Here is a 17,431-nt window from a genome sequence, read left to right on the forward strand (position 1 = left end):
TCCTGGGGTTCCGTGGCCAATGGGGCCAGAGGCAGTGGCATCTGTGGAGGAGGTGGAATACGCAGGGCCGGGCATCCAGGAGAGGGTCTGACCGCTCATAGACATGACTATGGAAGTGCTCCGCATGGCTGTTCGACTCGCGGCCCTGTGCCCACACCTTATACAGAACCAGTCCGGTCTGGGACGGTGCAAAACCCGGGATCCATGTGACCCTGTCACCAAAGTTCTGGACGTGTACCAAGTCATCAGAAAAAAGGTTGGGCAGTGGAGTACACCTGGCTGTGTCTGCCTCGGACCTGTCCTGAGCACACCTGAGCTTCCCACCAATGTCCGGAAGCACCAGACTCAACCTAGTGCAGAGGTGGAGTCCCACGAGCAGCTCCGATGGTGCAACCCCACACCCTGGCGTGTGGCGTGGTCTGATGCCAAGAAAGGAACCTGGCTAAACGTGTCTCCAGGGTTCATGTTGGCTGCTTCGTCATCCACTGCTTGAAAGTTTGGACCGCAAGCTCGGCCAAATCGTTCAATGCCAGACGATATGGAGCGGTGCACATGTGGCGGATTCTGTTGGATTGTATGAATGAGCTGAACTCTGCGCTGGTAAAGGCTGTGCCATTATCGGGAATGAGCACCTCCGGGATGCCATGTCTGCTGAACGTCTGGGCTAAGCCATTCAACCATGGCCTTCGTAGTTGTTGCTGCATTAAGTGCACATCCATCCATTTGGAGTAGCATCAACTATTAGGAGGAACGTGGATCCCTGTAATGATCCAGCAAAGTCAACACGGAGGCAGGAACAAGGTCGACCTGGCTATTCCCACAGGTGGAGGGCTGCCGCTGGTGGCAGCTTATCGTGGTCCTGGCATTGCACACACCACGGGGTCCAACTTCTCTATGTTGCCGTCTATTCCAGGCCACCAGACGTAACTGTGGGCCAACATTTTCATCTTGGAAACTCTCGGGTGCCCATTGTGGAGGTGCTGTAGAAGCGGGCCGGCCTACTTACTGATACCAAGATTGGCGTTCCCCAAAGGATGATGCCGTCCTCAGCGCTGAGCTCTGCAATTTTGGTTGTGTTCCAGTACCCATCCAGAAAATCTGTTGCCAGTCCAGAGGCTCGGCCGGGGTCCTTGCACGACAACTAGAGGTAGCCTAACCGTGGTTGTCCACGGGTAAATGGGGTCACCAAGGCACTGATGATGGTCAATGGTTTCCCAGTGAATGTTGCCAGCTGGGCCTTGGTACCCCTTAAGCCCAGGATACCCATGTGGAACCTATGGAAAGTTTGTTGTCCAATAATAGAGACAGCAACCCCATGTTGATTTCCATGTCGAGGGGTGACCATTGACCTGAAGCTTCATTCTAATCAGGGCCACTTTTGCAGTGAAGCAGTTTAACTACATTAGGTTCCTTAGGGCGGGCAATGTGCAACATGCTGGCTCGGGGTGCTTGTGTCACCTGGCGAGTGCGATGCGTTTGCTGTTGATTCTGGTAGCCTCAACCGTTACGGTCCCTGTGACTGTAAATGCAGCACTGCTGTGGATATTCCTCATCGTTCTCCAGCAGGTGTCCCATTGGGCCGTGGTGGCCCTTGACCATCAAGTTTGCTCATGACACTGTTATAGTGTTGACTGGGTTATGTGAGCCCTATCCTTAGGTGAAGTCACCGTTCAGAACAGAGGCCAGCCAATGCTGTGTACGCCATAATCAGTGGAATCCTGGATCTCCTGGATTCCCTTTTCCACATTCTCATGGGAGAGTGACAGCACCATGGTTCTTTTAGGCCCAAGGCTGGATCCGCTAACAGCTTTCTTACAGTCGCCATATTGTTAATGCCACACACCAAACAATCTCTTAACATCTCAGGGATGGCCAAAGTTGCAATGTTCGGCTAACTTATGAAGGCACATCAGAAATTCCGTAACCAATTCCCCAGTGGTTTGCCGACCAGCATTGATCAGTACCTCTACATAATCACCGATGGCTTAGGGTCGTAATGATTTGCAACAAGTTCCACGAGTTTGCTAAAGGTCCTCGAGTCCAGGGTGGCTTTTGGGAAAATCTAGAATGAGGGATCACTGTTTCAAAATATGGGTCACCCATTTAAGAAGAGATGAGAATTTGTTTCTCTGAGGGTCATAAATATTTGGAACTCTTTTCCTCAAAAGTCGGTGGAATGAGAGTCTTTGAATGTTTTTAAGGCGGAGGTAGATAGATTCTTGATCTGCAAGGAGGTGAAAGGTATTCGGGAGTAGATTGAAATATTGAGTTGGGTTTGCAATCAGATCAACAATGATCTTATTGAATGGCGGAGCAGGCTCAATGCGCGGGATGGTATACTCTTAATTCGTATGTCCGTAAATATAGAAATTAATTCTCTGGTTGCCTGATGGGCCAAGGTTTAGAAACTCCAAAGTATATTATGGAGTTCACCTGACCTATAACTTAATGTTGAATTTTGCGAGGATGAGCACAAGAGCCTTCACTTGAGGTGTGATTCAACAGTCTTCCCAGACACTTTAATCAAAATAAGCTTTATTCTAAGAACTTAGTTGACATTTATATAAACACACAGCAAGATTTTTTATCAATTACAAACATTTTTTGGTTCCTCAGCTTTTTTTTTCCTAGCTTACTCCTCGTTTCTGGCCTCGAACAGGTTTTGGAACAGGCCGACGAACTGTCCCCAAGTATCCAGGAAGCCTTCCTCTGACCCTCGGATGGTGTACTTAATCTTCTCCAGGTGGAGAAATTCCAAGAGGTCAGCGAGCCAGTCTGCAGCTGTGGGTGGTGCTGCCGATCGGCAGCCGAGCAGGATTCTCCGGCATGCGATTAGGGAAGCGAAAGCAAAGGCGTTGGCCCATCCTCCCCATGTGTAGTTCTGGCTGCTCCGATACCCCGAAGATTGCCACTATCGGGCATGGCTTCACCCTCACCCCCACAACCTTGCACATTGCCTCGGAGAAGGCTGTCCAGAACCCAACAAGCTTGGGGCAAGCCCAAAACATGTGGGTGTGGGTGGCCGGGCCCCTCTGGCACCGATCACATTTGTCCTCCACCTCCGGGAAGAACCTGCTTATTTGGGTTCTGGTCAGGTGCGCTCTGGATTGGATTTGTTTATTGTCACGTGTACCGAGGTACAGTGAAAAGTATTTTTCTGCGAGCAGCTCAACAGATCATTAAGTACATGGGAAGAAAAGGGAATAAAAGAAAATACATAATAGGGCAACACAACATATACAATGTAACTACATAAGCACTGGCATCGGATGAAGCATACAGGGTGTAGTGTTAATGAGGTCAGTCCATAAGAGGGTCATTTAGGAGTCTGGTGACAGTGGGGAAGAAGCTGTTTTTGAGTCTGTTCGTGCGTGTTCTCAGACTTCTGTATCTCCTGCCCAATGGAAGAAGTTGGAAAAGTGAGTAAGCCGGGTGGGAGGGATCTTTGATTATGCTGCCCGCTTTCCCCGGGAGGTGTAGATGGAGTCAGTGGATGGGAGGCAGGTTCGTGTGATGGACTGGGCGGTATTCACGACTCTCTGAAGTTTCTTGCAGTCCTGGGCCGAGCAGTTGCCATACCAGGCTGTGATGCAGTCCGATAGGATGCTTTCTGTGGTGCATCTGTAAAAGTTGGTAAGGGTTAATGTGGACATGCCGAATTTCCTTAGTTTCCTGAGGAAGTATAGGCGCTGTTATGCTTTCTTGGTAGTAGCGTCGACGTGGGTGGACCAGGACAAATTTTTGGAGGTGTGCACCCCTAGGAATTTGAAACTGCTAACCATCTCCACCTCGGCCCCGTTGATGCTGACAGGGGTGTGAACAGTGCTTTGCTTCCTGAAGTCAATGACCAGCTCTTTAGTTTTGCTGGCATTGAGGGAGAGATTGGTGTCGCTACACCACTCCACTAGGTTCTCTATCTCTGTGCACCACTTTGAGCTGCATTGGGCTTAGCCTTGTGCAGGAGGAGGTGGAGTTCACCCTGCTCAGTGCTTCGCTCCAGAGTCCCCATCCTACCTCTGTCCCCAGTTCGTCCTCCCATTTTTGTCTTGGCTCGTCCAGTGGTGTTTGAACTCTGTCCAGTAGCTGTCCGTATATTTTCCCACATAGCCCCCTCTTCTCGCTGCTTGTGCCTATCAGGTCCTCTAGTAATGTGTTTTCTGGGGCCCCGGGGTACCCCACTGTCTCTTTGCGGAGGAAGTGTTTTATTTGGAGGTGTCTCAATTCCTGTCCTTCTTAGTTTCCACTTCCTCGTCAGTTCATCCAGTGTCGCCAGTGTGTGCCCTACGTAGAAGTCTCCGGCCATCCGTGTGCCCCCGTCCCGCCTCCATCTTTTGAAGGTGGTATCAAGTATGGCTGGGGGGAATCTGTGATTGCCGCAGTTGGGGACCATCGGGGCCATTTTGGTTATCCCAAAGTGCTGTCTCAACTGGGTCCTCGTTCACAGCGTGGCCGCTACCACTGGGCTCATTGTGTACCTTGCTGAGGAAGATTTTGCTGCTGTAGCCAGGGCCCGGAGGGTCGTTCCTTTACAGGATGCCTCCTCCATTTGTACCCAAGCTGTGTCAGGTTTTTGTACCCATCCCCTCACTTTTTCTGCCGTTGATGCCCAGTGGTAATATTGTAGGTTCGGTAGAGCCAGGCCCCCTCTAACCTTTGCTCTTTACCGTGTGGGTTGGGAATTCTCGGGTTCTTAGCCCCCCACATAAATGCCATGATTAGACTGTCTACGTTTTGGAAAAAGGTGTTGGGGATGAAGATCAGGATGGATCTAAACAGGAAGAGGAACCTTGGCAGTACATTCAGCTTGATCGTCTGCACTCTCCCCGCCAGGGAGAGTGGGAGTGAGCCCCACAGTTGAAGGTCTTTTCTTACTTCTTCCACCAGGCTGTGGATCTGTGTCCAATCTCAGGCTATTTGGATCTCCAGGTAATGGAATCTGTTCTGGGCCGTTTTAAATGGGAGCCCCTTCATCTCTGCCCCGCCCCCTTTTGGGTTCACTGGGAATGCCTCGCTTTTCCCCAGGTTAAGTTTGTAGCCCGAGAAGATTCCACACTCTTTCAGTATTTGCAGTATTGCCTTCAATCCCTCCTGTGGCTTCGAGACATAGAGGTGCAGGTCATCTGCATAAAGTGAGACTCTGTGCTCTCTGTCTCCTCTCCGGATCCCCTTCCAGCTTTTCACGTCCCGCAGGGCTATCGCCAGGGGTTCGATCGCTAGCACAAACAAGAGTGGGTACAAAGGGCAGCCCTGTCTTGTTCCTCTCTGTAGCTGGGAGTATTCAGAGCTGGTGGTGTTAGTTCGGACACTCGCTTTGGGAGCGTTGTATAGGAGCCTCCCCAGACGGTGAATCCCGCTCCTAGCCCAAACCGTTCCTCGAGGAGGTAGTTCCATTCAACTCTGTTGAAGGTCTTTTCTGAATCCAGGAAGACGATCACCTCTGTTGTTCTCTCCCCGGGTACGCAGCCCTCCAGCCTTTTGGCCAGGACCTTTGCGAGTATTTTCGCATCCACGTTCTGCAGTGAAATGGGTCTGTATGATCCACATTCCGTCAGGTCTTTATCTTTTTTGGGTATCAGTGAGATTGTGGCCTGCACATCAATTACAAACATAAAGACACCCCACAGCTACAGTAATCTATGTATACAATACTTAATGAATTCCCTCTTAACTGTTCCAATTCAAAACTAAAATCCCATTACCCCAAAAAAACTTTTCAAGGGCGTGACCCAGCACTCTGCATTCTCACTTGAATAAGACTGGCTTTTCCTCAGATTCTGACCCCGTCTCACCAGCAGGTTTAAACCCTTCCGGAAAGCAAACAATATCATAAAAGCCACCACCAAGGTGATTTTTACTGGAACAGATATTTAAAATGAAACTAAAGAGAGACAGGCCAAAACATTTATTTCTCCTGTCTGAGTCCACAGCAGTCAAATCTGAACGCGAAAGTAAAAACAGCTCACAGAGCCACAGCCCAGCTCCACCACACAATCATATGATAAGACAAAAAACTTTCTTAAAGGGACACTCCCATGACAGTTGAATGATTTCCCATGCCCTCTAAACCCACTTCAAATGAGGACTGTGGATGATCTTATCTTAATGCATGGAAGGTCAGAGGAGGTGGACTAATTACATTTTGAACGTACATTTCACACTATTGTAATTATTCATAGGAAACCAACAATAAGCATTCAGAAATGTAATCTCTACCATTCCATTGCAGTGTAATGTAAGCCGACTTGTGACACTAATAAAGATTATTATTATTTCCTCTTTAGCTTCTCATGGTTTATTCCTATCTCTTGGATAAAGAATGGATCTGTGCAGCCCCTTTTCTGGCTTGAGAGAAAACGTAGTAAGTAATATATAATATAGTACGGTCTTCTTACTATACATTTTTTTACATTTTTAAAATAATATATTTTATTTCAAATACACATTAACAAACAGTAATCAGCTTGCAAAAGTTTACTAACAGTTTGAAAAAAAAGTCCCCCTTTTTTGCCCCCTTGCCTAATAACCCAGTATTGCCCTCCCCTTCCCCTAAGCCCCCCACCCCGGCATACCCCCCCCCCCCCCCACAGTGGCATCGCCCATCTCCAACTCAATAGGATTCATCGCTTTGCATTCAGCGAGGCGAAGGCTACTATGTCAGCCCCCTCTCCCCTCCAACTGCTCCAGAAATTCTGCAACTCCAAAGATTGCCACCAAAGAGCACGGTGCCACTATCTCTTGACACCCCTCTATCTCCGATATTGTGTCAAACACTGCAGTCCAGAAACCCCTTAGCTTTCCCAGAACATAAGCAAATGGTTTGCCGATCCTCTACCACACCTTTCACACTCATCTCCGACCTCCTGGAAAAACCTGCTCATCCGGGCCCGCATCATGTGAGTCCTGTGCACTACCTTGAACTGAATGAGGCTCATCCTAGCACAGGATGAAGTTGAGTTAATTAGGTGCATGACCTCATTTGTGTTCCCTGGGCAATAAAAATGTTCCAAGTAATTCCTCCATTTTCGCAAACCTTTCTTCAATAAACAGGTCCCTCAACTGTTCTACCCCTTCCTTGTACTACCTACCATACATTACATCCATCGTTCCTGACATAAACCGATGATTCCTACAAATGGGGCCATTGTCGACGTGTCTCTTAACCCAAAGTGCCACCTCAATTGGTTCCATATTCTGAGCGAATATGCAATCATGAGATTCCTAATATATCTCTCCAAGGAGAACGGGAGCGGGGACGTCACCAAGGCCCTCAAACGCGACCCCACACAGGAGGCCTACTCTACCCGAATCCACTCTGATTCCTCTTTCTCCCACCAACACCTCACTTCTCTATATTTGCCGCCCAGTAGTAATATAATAGTTTTGGGAATGCCAAGCCCTGCCCCCATCTTCTGCCCTCTTTGCAAAAAGATCCTCTGTATCCTGGGAGTTTTACCAGCCCACAAAGACTCCAAACTTAATCTGCCAGCCTATGAAAGAACGCTTTCAGGAGGAATATTGGAAGGGTTTGGAAGACGAATAAGAATCTTGGTAGTACATTCATCTTAAATGCCTATATTCTTCCTGCCAGAGACAACTGCAGGGAATTCCACCTCTTCAGATCCCCCTCCACTCCCTCAACCGAACTGGACAAGTTTATCTTGTGCATTGTGTCCCAGTCATGTGCTACTTGTATACCCAAGTATCTAAATATTCTCCTGCCAGCATGAGCGACCAAACAACCAGATTTGCACTCCTTCCCTGGGCATTAATCTGAAATACTTCACTCTTTGACAAAGTTAGCTTATATCCCAAGAACCTCCCAAACGTTCCTAACAGGTCCATTATCTTGTCTATGGACTCCAGCAGGTTTGATACGTATAACAGTAGGTCATCGGCATAGAGTGATATCTATGCTCCCTGCCTCCCCGAACTATACCCTTCCACTCTCTGGACTCCTTCAATGCATTGGGAAGAAGTTCAATTTCCAGCGCAAATAACAACGGTGAACGAGCATCCCTGCCGCGTTCCCCTATGCAACCTAAAATACCCCGAGTCCATCCCATTTGTCCTCACATTCACCGTGGGTATGACATATAACAACCATATCCATGCTATAAACGATCGTTCAAACACAAACCTCCTCAGGGTCTGAAACAGATACCTCCATTCTACCCGGTCAAAGGCCTTCTCTGCATCCATCAATAGAATAACCTCCGGCTCTCTCCTCTTGAAAGAGTACCTAAGGTAAAGTTGTATTTCATACTCCTAGTAGAGTCAGTTGGAAAATATTACCAATCAAAAAATATTACCAATTTGGAAAATCCAACATAATCACATTTAACAAAACAAACTGGATAGTTTTCTGATATTGCATTCACATTGGTGAACTTCACTTTCATTTATTAGAAAGTCAGGCACACATTACACTTAATTTTCCTACCACTAATTCCCAATATGTGATGGGACAAGGCTTTTCCCCACTTCTGAGAAAATGAAGTCAGAGAGTTGAATCTTTGCTTGAAGATTTCAGCAATATTTTATTATTTTCTAGTACCTAAGGCAAGTTAACGGAAATACTTTCAAGAAAGCTCATCGGTATTGTGCAGTTTGTGACAGAATTTCATGGTGTTAGATCACTTCTTACTGCAACTCTCAGAATGTATCTTTGGGGCCTGTGTAAATGTTACCGTCAACTTTATGCACCACATTGGAGACTGATATTGCAGTGCCTACCATCATCGAGTCATAGATTTTTACGGCACATAAAGAGGCCCTTCGGTCCATCATGTCTACACCGGCCATCAAATACCAATCTATTCTACAATGTAAGCAGAATTGCTGCTATTCATGCACTGCCTGATGTGAATGCCATTTCCTGTTTTTTTTAAACTATCAAATGGCATTCATTCTCCTCCAGCTATGGCAGGGAATCACAGCAGAAAGCAATACTAAAGGAGTCAGATTGGAAAAGATTCTCACATACATTGACTGGAAGCTTGGGCCTTCCCCTGTGGTGAGTTAGGTGGTGGAGTGCATTTAATCAGGCAAGAGGGGAGCCCACTAACCATCTCATCTCCATCCCAATTAAATCCATGGTGGAAAGGCCCATGGACAGCCATCCTGACCAATCCTGCTGCCTTTAAGTGGACAATTAATGCCCATCATCTCCATAAGATTCCACTCATTGACTCCAAAATGTTGACTACACTGAAATGGGGGCAATTGACATATGTCCTAGTACACAATACTCATTCTTCTCTGACATAAGCAGAAACTATTGTCCTGTTGATTTTCATTCTTGGCACTTGTACACAGAAATATTCTCGAAGATAAAACGTACCACAGATGAAGAATGGATCCTGCTAAATATCAATATTTCCTGCCTCTGTAGAATTATCTATGATGATTCAAATTGGCACCAGTTAATTCTACAACTGAACAAAGACCCTGCAGTAAGTTATAACCTTTTTAACCTTTTAATAACTTTTATTCATCTTTAATACATTAGATACAAGGAAGGACTGTCAAGTCAGTTTCTTACAATGAAATGTTGAGTTAATAATCACTGAAAATTAATAATAATGTGACTTTCTAAACCAATTCCCATGTGCAGACAAATGGCTGAAGAACTTTATTGTATTGTGGTTTAAGAGCAGAAGTGTGAAAATGCAAATGGAGATGGGAAGGTGAAAGTTGGTTGAACAGAAGAATATTTTGAAGACAGGGACAGAAGTGACATGAAGGAGGTTCTGTGGAGCCAGTCATCAGGGGAAAATTGGGACTGCAATACTAATGGAGTAGTGGGGTAGGACAATAAGCCGTAGGCCATTGCTGGAGGAGGCGTACCATGTGCAGGTGATAGGTGTGAGTGCCCTGTCAGCACAGACAGGAGTCAGACTATGGCATAGCTAGAGGCGCACCAGAGCTCACCTCACAGCGGGTTATCATCACTCTCCTGCCTTGCGTATTGACCCGCTGACAGTGCCAACACAGGCCCATCAACCTGGCGTGATGTTACACAGACCATGGGAGGGTGGGAGAGGAAATGGTTGGGGGGGGGGGGGGAGAGAGAGAGACGGGTCGGGGGGAGGATGGGTGGGGGGGGGCGACGGTGGGTGGAAAGGGGGCGGGGTTGAGATGACATATGAAGCCGCGTCCTATGAGAAGTGGGGTGAGGTTGAGGGCCTCATCAGTCCTCCGGGCTCGCCGCTGCCCCCATCCTCCGATTGCCCCCTCGGGTCCTCTGCGGACTTGTCCACTAGTCCCTCCTGCTCCGGCCCCTCCTCATCCTCAGGCGAGGCTGCATATCCCTTTCAGCCTCCACCTCCAGCCTGTCGCCCCACTGCTATGCTAGGTATTGGAGGGCTAAGCAGACCACCACAATGCGGGGGACCCTCTGGGGGGTTTACACACCACCAGAGCGGTCGGGAATCGGAGACACCAGTCCGATTCACCACTCCATGACAATCTGGGTGGCCACATGGGCCTTGTTAGATCGGCTCTCTGCATCGGTCTCTGGTCTTCTTAGTGGCGTCATTCGCCAGGACATCAGCGGATACCCCTTATCCCTGAAGAGCCATCCCATCATTCTGAGATGTCCCTCAAAGACCCTGAGGAACTCCGACTGCTCCAGGATGTAGCTGTCGTACACACTCCCAGTGAAGCATGCACACACGTGCATGACTTGGAGGTGGTGGTCACACATAAGTTGAAAGTTCAGGGAGTGGAATCCTTTCCTGTTAAAGAAGGGCTCTCCCGGACTGCCTTGTGCTTGTAAGGTGACATGTGTGCCATCAATTATCCCCTGGAACTGGGGCATCCCAGCGATGGCGGAGAATCCTGATGCCTGGGTATCTTGATGCGCTTGGTCCAAGTCAAAATTTATGTAATCGGTTGCCGGGCAAACAGGGCATCCATGACTTATCGGATGCACTTGTGGGCTGTAGGTTAGGGCATGACACACAAGTGCCCACTCGATCCCTGGAATTAACCATGAATGTTCATGGCTGTGGTGACCTTCACTGCCACTGAGAGCGGGTATCCTCCTCCTCCACATGGTGCCAAGTCTACAACACACAGCACAGGTGCCGCACCATCCCCTTGTTGAGGCGGAGTTTCCTGCAGCACATGCTGTCTAACATCTCCACGAAGGGCAGCACGGTAGCACAGTGATCAGGGTACATTTCTTATGAAATTCCATGGATAAACATGTGGAGTTTGATCATTGTCTGCTTATTGTATTTGTGGAGAAGGAAGGTCTTATGAATAAATATTACAAGCATCTGTTAATTCTTGTGGTCCAGACATTTATTGGGGTAGTGGTCAGGGGATAGTGGGGAAGGATGGAAATTAGATGGACAGAGTCAGGAGGAAACACTTGATGATCCACTGAGCACAATTGTGTGAGTGTACCTATGCCACACAGACTACAGCAGTTTGAATAGGCAACTCACCACAGCATTCTCAAAGGCACTTAGGGATGGGCAATAAATGCTGGCCTAGCAAGCGACACGATACCCCCAAAAAGTATTTAAAAAATACATCAGTGCTGTCGATCATCTGCTGTTACTCCCACACTTCCTTCACAATCACACTCAAGGACCCTGGTGGAGGATGTCCAACCCACCGAGCGCTGCTGGCCAGTCAGGACCAAATGGGGGTCCTAAGCCCACACTTATCACCACAATAAGATCAGCAGAGCAAGCTTCCTGGAGGCAGTCTCTAATTGGTCACCTCGTTAGAGAGAAGAAGGTTAAGAGGTGACTTAATTGAGGCATACAAGATGATCAGAGGATTGGATAGGGTGGACAGTGAGAGCCTTTTTCCTCGGATGGTGATGTCTAGCACGAGGGGACATACCTTTAAATTGAGGGGAGATAGATATAAGACAGATGTCAGAGGTAGGTTCTTTACTTAGAGAGTAGTAAGGGCGTGGAATGCCCTGCCTGCAACAGTAGTGGACTCGCCAACACTAAGGGTATTCAAATGGTCATTGGATAGACATATGGACGATAAGGGAATAGTGTAGATGGGCTTTAGAGTGGTTTCACAGGTCGGCGCAACATCGAGGGCCGAAGGGCCTGTACTGCGCTGTAATGTTCTATGTTCTATGTTCTATGTAAGGTTGCCACCTTGTTTAGGATAGCATGTGCACTTCCAATGCTGCAGGTTCAATAAGAGGGCCGGGAGCTCGAGAGGCTCAGTGGCCTCACTGTTACTGAGGCACGTTGGTTACAGTGAGGGCACCTCAATGTGGAGGCAAGTTGTTGGCCTGCTCACCAGTCTTCAAGTAAGAGACAGATAGATCTGATGGGGATTGGTCTCGATTGGTCACGATTGTGGCCTTTCATTCATATAATTCTGATCCCCACCACCCTTTGCAGGATGGAACTTCCAGCTCAGAACACTAACAGCTTGCAATGGAGAAGTCACTTTCATTGAGTTGACAACTATTTCATATGGAAGGGATCACTCTACCACTAGCAAAATGAAGGAAAGGCTGCAAGATAATCATTACTTGGGGACCAAACAATGCTACTTGGCTGTCCACTTCCATGGAGTATGCAATTGGTCTGTTTTCCAACCAGCCCCTAGGATAGCTCCCAGGTGGTGGGATTGTGTCTGGAAGCTGTCCCAATGCGGTTTCCCCTTATATTCCCCAAATCTGATCTTCAAGGAAATTTCAATCCAAGGGGGCATAAAATTCAGATTATCATGAGAGCAGAGTGAGTAAGCTGATTTTTCACAAAGTAGGGTGGTAAAACATGGAAGGCTAGAAATGTTCCCGACTGATGAATGTGGCACTGGAGCCATCAGTGGTGCAGATGGGCAAGTAGAGAGATGCCATAATCTCACGGGGAATTAGGAAAACCATAAGGACAACCCTCAAAAGGAAGTGGAAATGGAAGTAGTTGGGCAGGATGATCAGATCCCAGAGTCTGGATCCAAGAGCCTGGCAGCAGTGCCTCAAGAGGTCCTGAAAGAGTTTGGAACCTTCTCGGGCTACTAACGTAACCTGGGCAAAAGCGAGACATTCCCAGTGAACCCAAATGGGGGAGGGGCAGAGCTGGAGGGGCTCCCATTTAAAATGGCCCAAAACAGATTCCGTTACCTGGGGATCCAGATAGCCAGAGACTGGACACAGATCCACAAGTGGAACCTGATCAGCCTGGTGGCGGAAGTAAGAAAAGACCTTCAAAGGTGGGGCTCACTCCCACTCTCCTTGCCGGAGAGAGTGCAGACGATCAAGATGAACGTACTGCCAAGGTTCCTCTTCCTGTTTAGATCCATGCCGAGCTTCATCTCCAAGGCCTTTTTCCAAAATGTAGACAGTCTGATCATGGTGTTTGTGTGTAGGGGGGGGGGGTTAACCTGAGAATTCCCAAACTGACACTGCAAAGCAGGAAAATCAAAGGGGGCTTGGCTTTATCGAACCTACAATACTACCACTGGGCAGCAACGGCAGAAAGAGTGAGGGAATTGGTACAAGAACCCAACACAGATTGGGTAAAAATGGAGGAGGCATCCTGTAAAGAAATGACCCTCCAGGCCCTGGCTACAGCAGCACTTCTATTCCCCTCAACAAGATACACAACGAGCCAGTGGTAGCGGGCACGCTGAGAATGTGGACCCAGCTGAAACATCTCTTCGGGATAACTAAAATGGCCCCCATCTGCGGCAATCACAGATTCCCCCCAGCCATGCTAGATACCACCTTCAAAAGATGGAGGCGGGACGGGGGCACACTGACGGCCGGGGACTTCTACGTAGGGCACACACTGGCGACACTGGACGAACTGACGAGGAAATGGAAACTAGCAAAAGGGCAGGAAATAAGACATCTCCAAATGAAACAAGTCCTCCGCAAAGAGACAGCAGGGTACCCCGGGGCCCCAGAAACCACACTACTAGAGGATCTGATAGGCACAAGCAGCGAGAATGGGGGGCTATGTGGGAAAATATACGGACAACTACTGGACAGAGCTCGAACACCACTGGACGAGACCAGACAAACATGGGAGGATGAACTGGGGACAGAGGTAGGATGGGGACTCTGGAGCGAAGCACTGAGCAGGGCGAACTCCACCTCCTCCTGCGCAATGCTAAGTCTAATGCAGCTCAAAGTGGTGCACAGAGCGCACCTGACCAGAACCCGAATGAGCAGGTTCTTCCCGGAGGTGGAGGATAAATGTGATCGGTGCCAGCGGAGCCCGGCCAACCACACCCACGTGTTCTGGGCTTGTCCCAAACTTGCTGGGTTCTGGACAGCCTTCTCCGAGGCAATGTGCAAGGTTGTGGGGGTGAGGTTGAAGCCATGCCCAATGGTGGCAATCTTTGGGGTATCGGAGCAGCCAGACCTACACATGGGGAAGGGGGCCAATGCCCTTGCTTTCACTTCCCTAATCGCATGCCGGAGAATCCTGCTCGGCTGCCGATCGGCAGCACCACCCACAGCTGCAGACTGGCTCGCTGACCTCTCGGAATTTCTCCACCTGTAGAAGATTAAGTACACCATCCGAGGGTCAGAGGAAGTCTTCCTGGATATTTGGGGGCAGTTTGGTGGCCTGTTCCAAAACCTGTTTGAGGTCAGCAAGAGGAGTTAGCTAAGAATAAAAAACCAAGATAGATGAGGAACCAAAGGACTGCGCACCTGGGATGGGGGGGCAGACAGAACGAAGGTGGGGAAACCACAAAAGAAGAGAAGAGGAGGGAGACCCCCCCCCCTTTCCCTGAAAATAAAAGCAAAACACAGCTGAAGCTGGAGGGGGGGGGGGGGCGGACTATAGATCGATCCAGAGGGCGGAGAATTGTATATAGGGTCAATTCAATGAAAGACAAAGTAAACTTCCTGTACAATAAAGTAAATTAACGCGGGTAAGAAAAATGTGATGTATAAATACAATTGTTTATAAATATGAGAAATGCCAATAAAAATATTTTTTTTTTAAAAAGGAGAGACAGAGAAGCAGGTTTTCTATTCAGGGTCCTCTCCCCTGCACACTTCGAACCTTGACCCCCCCTGACAAGGAGGGACATTTCCCCCCCCCCCCCAATCACAGGAATAACATGTACCACCCTCCAACACTCGCATGAGTGTGACCAGGCCTCCTCACCTGACCACATCAGTCTCCCCTTTAGCCACCCTCTTCAGTCCCTACCTCCTGGCATTGCCAATGGTGCACAGCCTCCATGCTACCATGGCACCAAGTCCTTGCAGTGCAACCCGCACCTGGCGTGGTAGACCAAGGGGGATCAAGGAGGTCAGGCCATAGGTAATGTGCCCCTCTGGTGCTGCCAGGTTGTAGGGGGTGGGGGGAGTCCCCAAGGGCCATGTGGGCTGTGGGTGAGGGATTGACCCCGGGACCTCATCCCTGGTCTGCCCCTTCCAACCCTGTGCAACCCGAAGATCACCCTTGGCATGGTGAACTCAGGCAGCCCTCTGCTCAAAAGAATTCTCCTGGTCTGAGTTTTTAAATATTGGCATGGCCTCCTCAGCCTGAACTGCTCTGCCTGACAGCTGATGAGCAATCCAGGCAGTTCAGTGAAGGATCAATGCCCAACCACTTTCCCTCTCCTAGCATCTGCTCCCCCAGAGAAAAGCCTTTAAAAGAACTATTTTTACAAGTGCCAGAGACCTCCTAGAAAGTTCACAACATTTGAAAAGCTTTCAATCCCCTGACAGCCTTTGGAATGCTCAGCATCCATTCAATTTCACAGAGCAATACCTCACTAGCCAGTGATTGACCGTTTCATGATCCAGACACAACTGTTTGGTGGATTGTTTATTTATCTTTCCTTTCACACTTTAATGCATCTCAAGTGCCCTGCTTTGATATACCGCAATGCTTATAAACACTCTAGCTATGATTGACAGCCCCTCACCACATCAAAAACAGCTGAGTGCATTCTGCTGTGAGAAAAGAGGAAGTAACACCATTTAGTTCCTTTGATGTGGAGCCCACTCAGCCCCCAATACCCTTGGGGGCTCACCCCCCTCCCCCCACTTTGCAGCTTGGCATTGCAAAGGGGCACATTACATATTGTCATATGAGAGTACCTTTAAGAAATGGGTGTTTATAAATGGGTATGTATATAAATATCTATAGTGAGAGTACCTTTAAGAAATGGGTGTTTACTACTGCAGTGATGTCAGAGAGTGGGTTGAGCTGGGCTGTCTGTCAGCTTTTTACTTCCGTTTTAGGCTGTTTGCTGCAGGGTGTGTTTTAGTTTCGTTTTCAGTGTTGGAGCTGAAGCCAGACAGAGCAGGTGTACTGTTGATCTCTCTGCCATGAAAAGACTATATCTGATCATTTGGTGAATTCAGAATTATAAATGTTTTCAGGAGTGACTTTAACCTGATGTGTTTCTGTTAAAGGTTTTGTTTTTAAGTTGTATGGATGTTAAAAAGGAAAGCTTAAAGGTTTACTTAGTGTTGTAGTCTTTGGGGGTTGTATTTGAATTAATGGTTGTTAAGATGTTCACTGTTTGTTTTAAAAAGGTTAACTTGAGTTCATAGAATAAACATTGTTTTGCTTTAAAAAATACTTTTCCATTTCTGCTGTACCACACCTGTAGAGTGGGCCGTGTGCTCCCCATACCACAATCTATTAAAAGTTGTGGGTCAGGTGAATTCCATGATACACTTTGGGGTTCTCTAAACCCTGGTCCATAACAGTATGGATTGACCCCTTGACCCCCCTCGGGATCCACCGCACTAGGACTACACTTGGCTAACCTCATACCAAAGCCCGCCAGGTAGGTTTCCCACTGTGTGGGTCAGAATATCATAGGAGGTGAGAGAATTGGACTTCCGCCTATTAATTGCATGCTAAACCTGAATTTGCATTTCCCGCAGGTGCTGGATGGGTAGTGTGCTATGGCCAGAGACGAGGCAGTGGAGCATTGCAACGTGCCTGGCGCCTGCCGCTGATCTCGTTTTACGGGTGACACCCCCCATTCACCACCCAATCAGGAATCCTGATACTGGCATTGAGCAATGGAGAATCCACCCCTGACCTGAGTGTCTATTTCTGAAATGATTTCCTTTCTCTCCGCCTTAAGACCTGGGTTGAGCAACGGTGCAAATACTGTACACATGTTCTGATGGAGGTTGTTTTTAGTTAACTTTCCAGAGCAGAACTGTCCATTATTATTTGCATAGTGCATGAACACAGGGCTCGAAGAAAGCCCAAATTATAAAAGTTCTCTGTTAGATACTTTTACATTGTTTTGAACTTATTCAGGTTTTAATAACTTTTCTTTAATTCTGAGAGCTCATCTTCTGCAGGTTATTCCAGTTGCGAACAGAGTACACATAATCAATGATGCATTTGAACTAGAACGGTGAGTAATGTGTCAAAACAGAAGCGTACAAAAATTCTTGTTAGCTTTTTCTGTAAGTGTGATTAGTGCCTCAAAGCAGCATTTGTCA

The 17,431-nt window shown here is 48.0% G+C and overlaps 1 protein-coding gene across 1 annotated transcript in view; it reads left to right on the plus strand.

The window, feature by feature from the left end:
• The window catches only part of LOC140429466 (aminopeptidase Q-like), a 246,262-nt gene that overhangs the window by 162,477 nt on the left and 66,354 nt on the right, over positions 1–17,431 (plus strand). The window contains exons 11-13 of the mRNA XM_072516494.1: positions 6,282–6,358; positions 9,316–9,452; positions 17,288–17,343. Of these exons, the coding sequence (XP_072372595.1) occupies positions 6,282–6,358; positions 9,316–9,452; positions 17,288–17,343 (270 nt within the window). The remainder of the gene's footprint in view (positions 1–6,281; positions 6,359–9,315; positions 9,453–17,287; positions 17,344–17,431) is intronic.

Source organism: Scyliorhinus torazame, chromosome 9 (assembly GCF_047496885.1).
Source record: "Scyliorhinus torazame isolate Kashiwa2021f chromosome 9, sScyTor2.1, whole genome shotgun sequence".
NCBI lineage: Eukaryota > Metazoa > Chordata > Chondrichthyes > Carcharhiniformes > Scyliorhinidae > Scyliorhinus > Scyliorhinus torazame.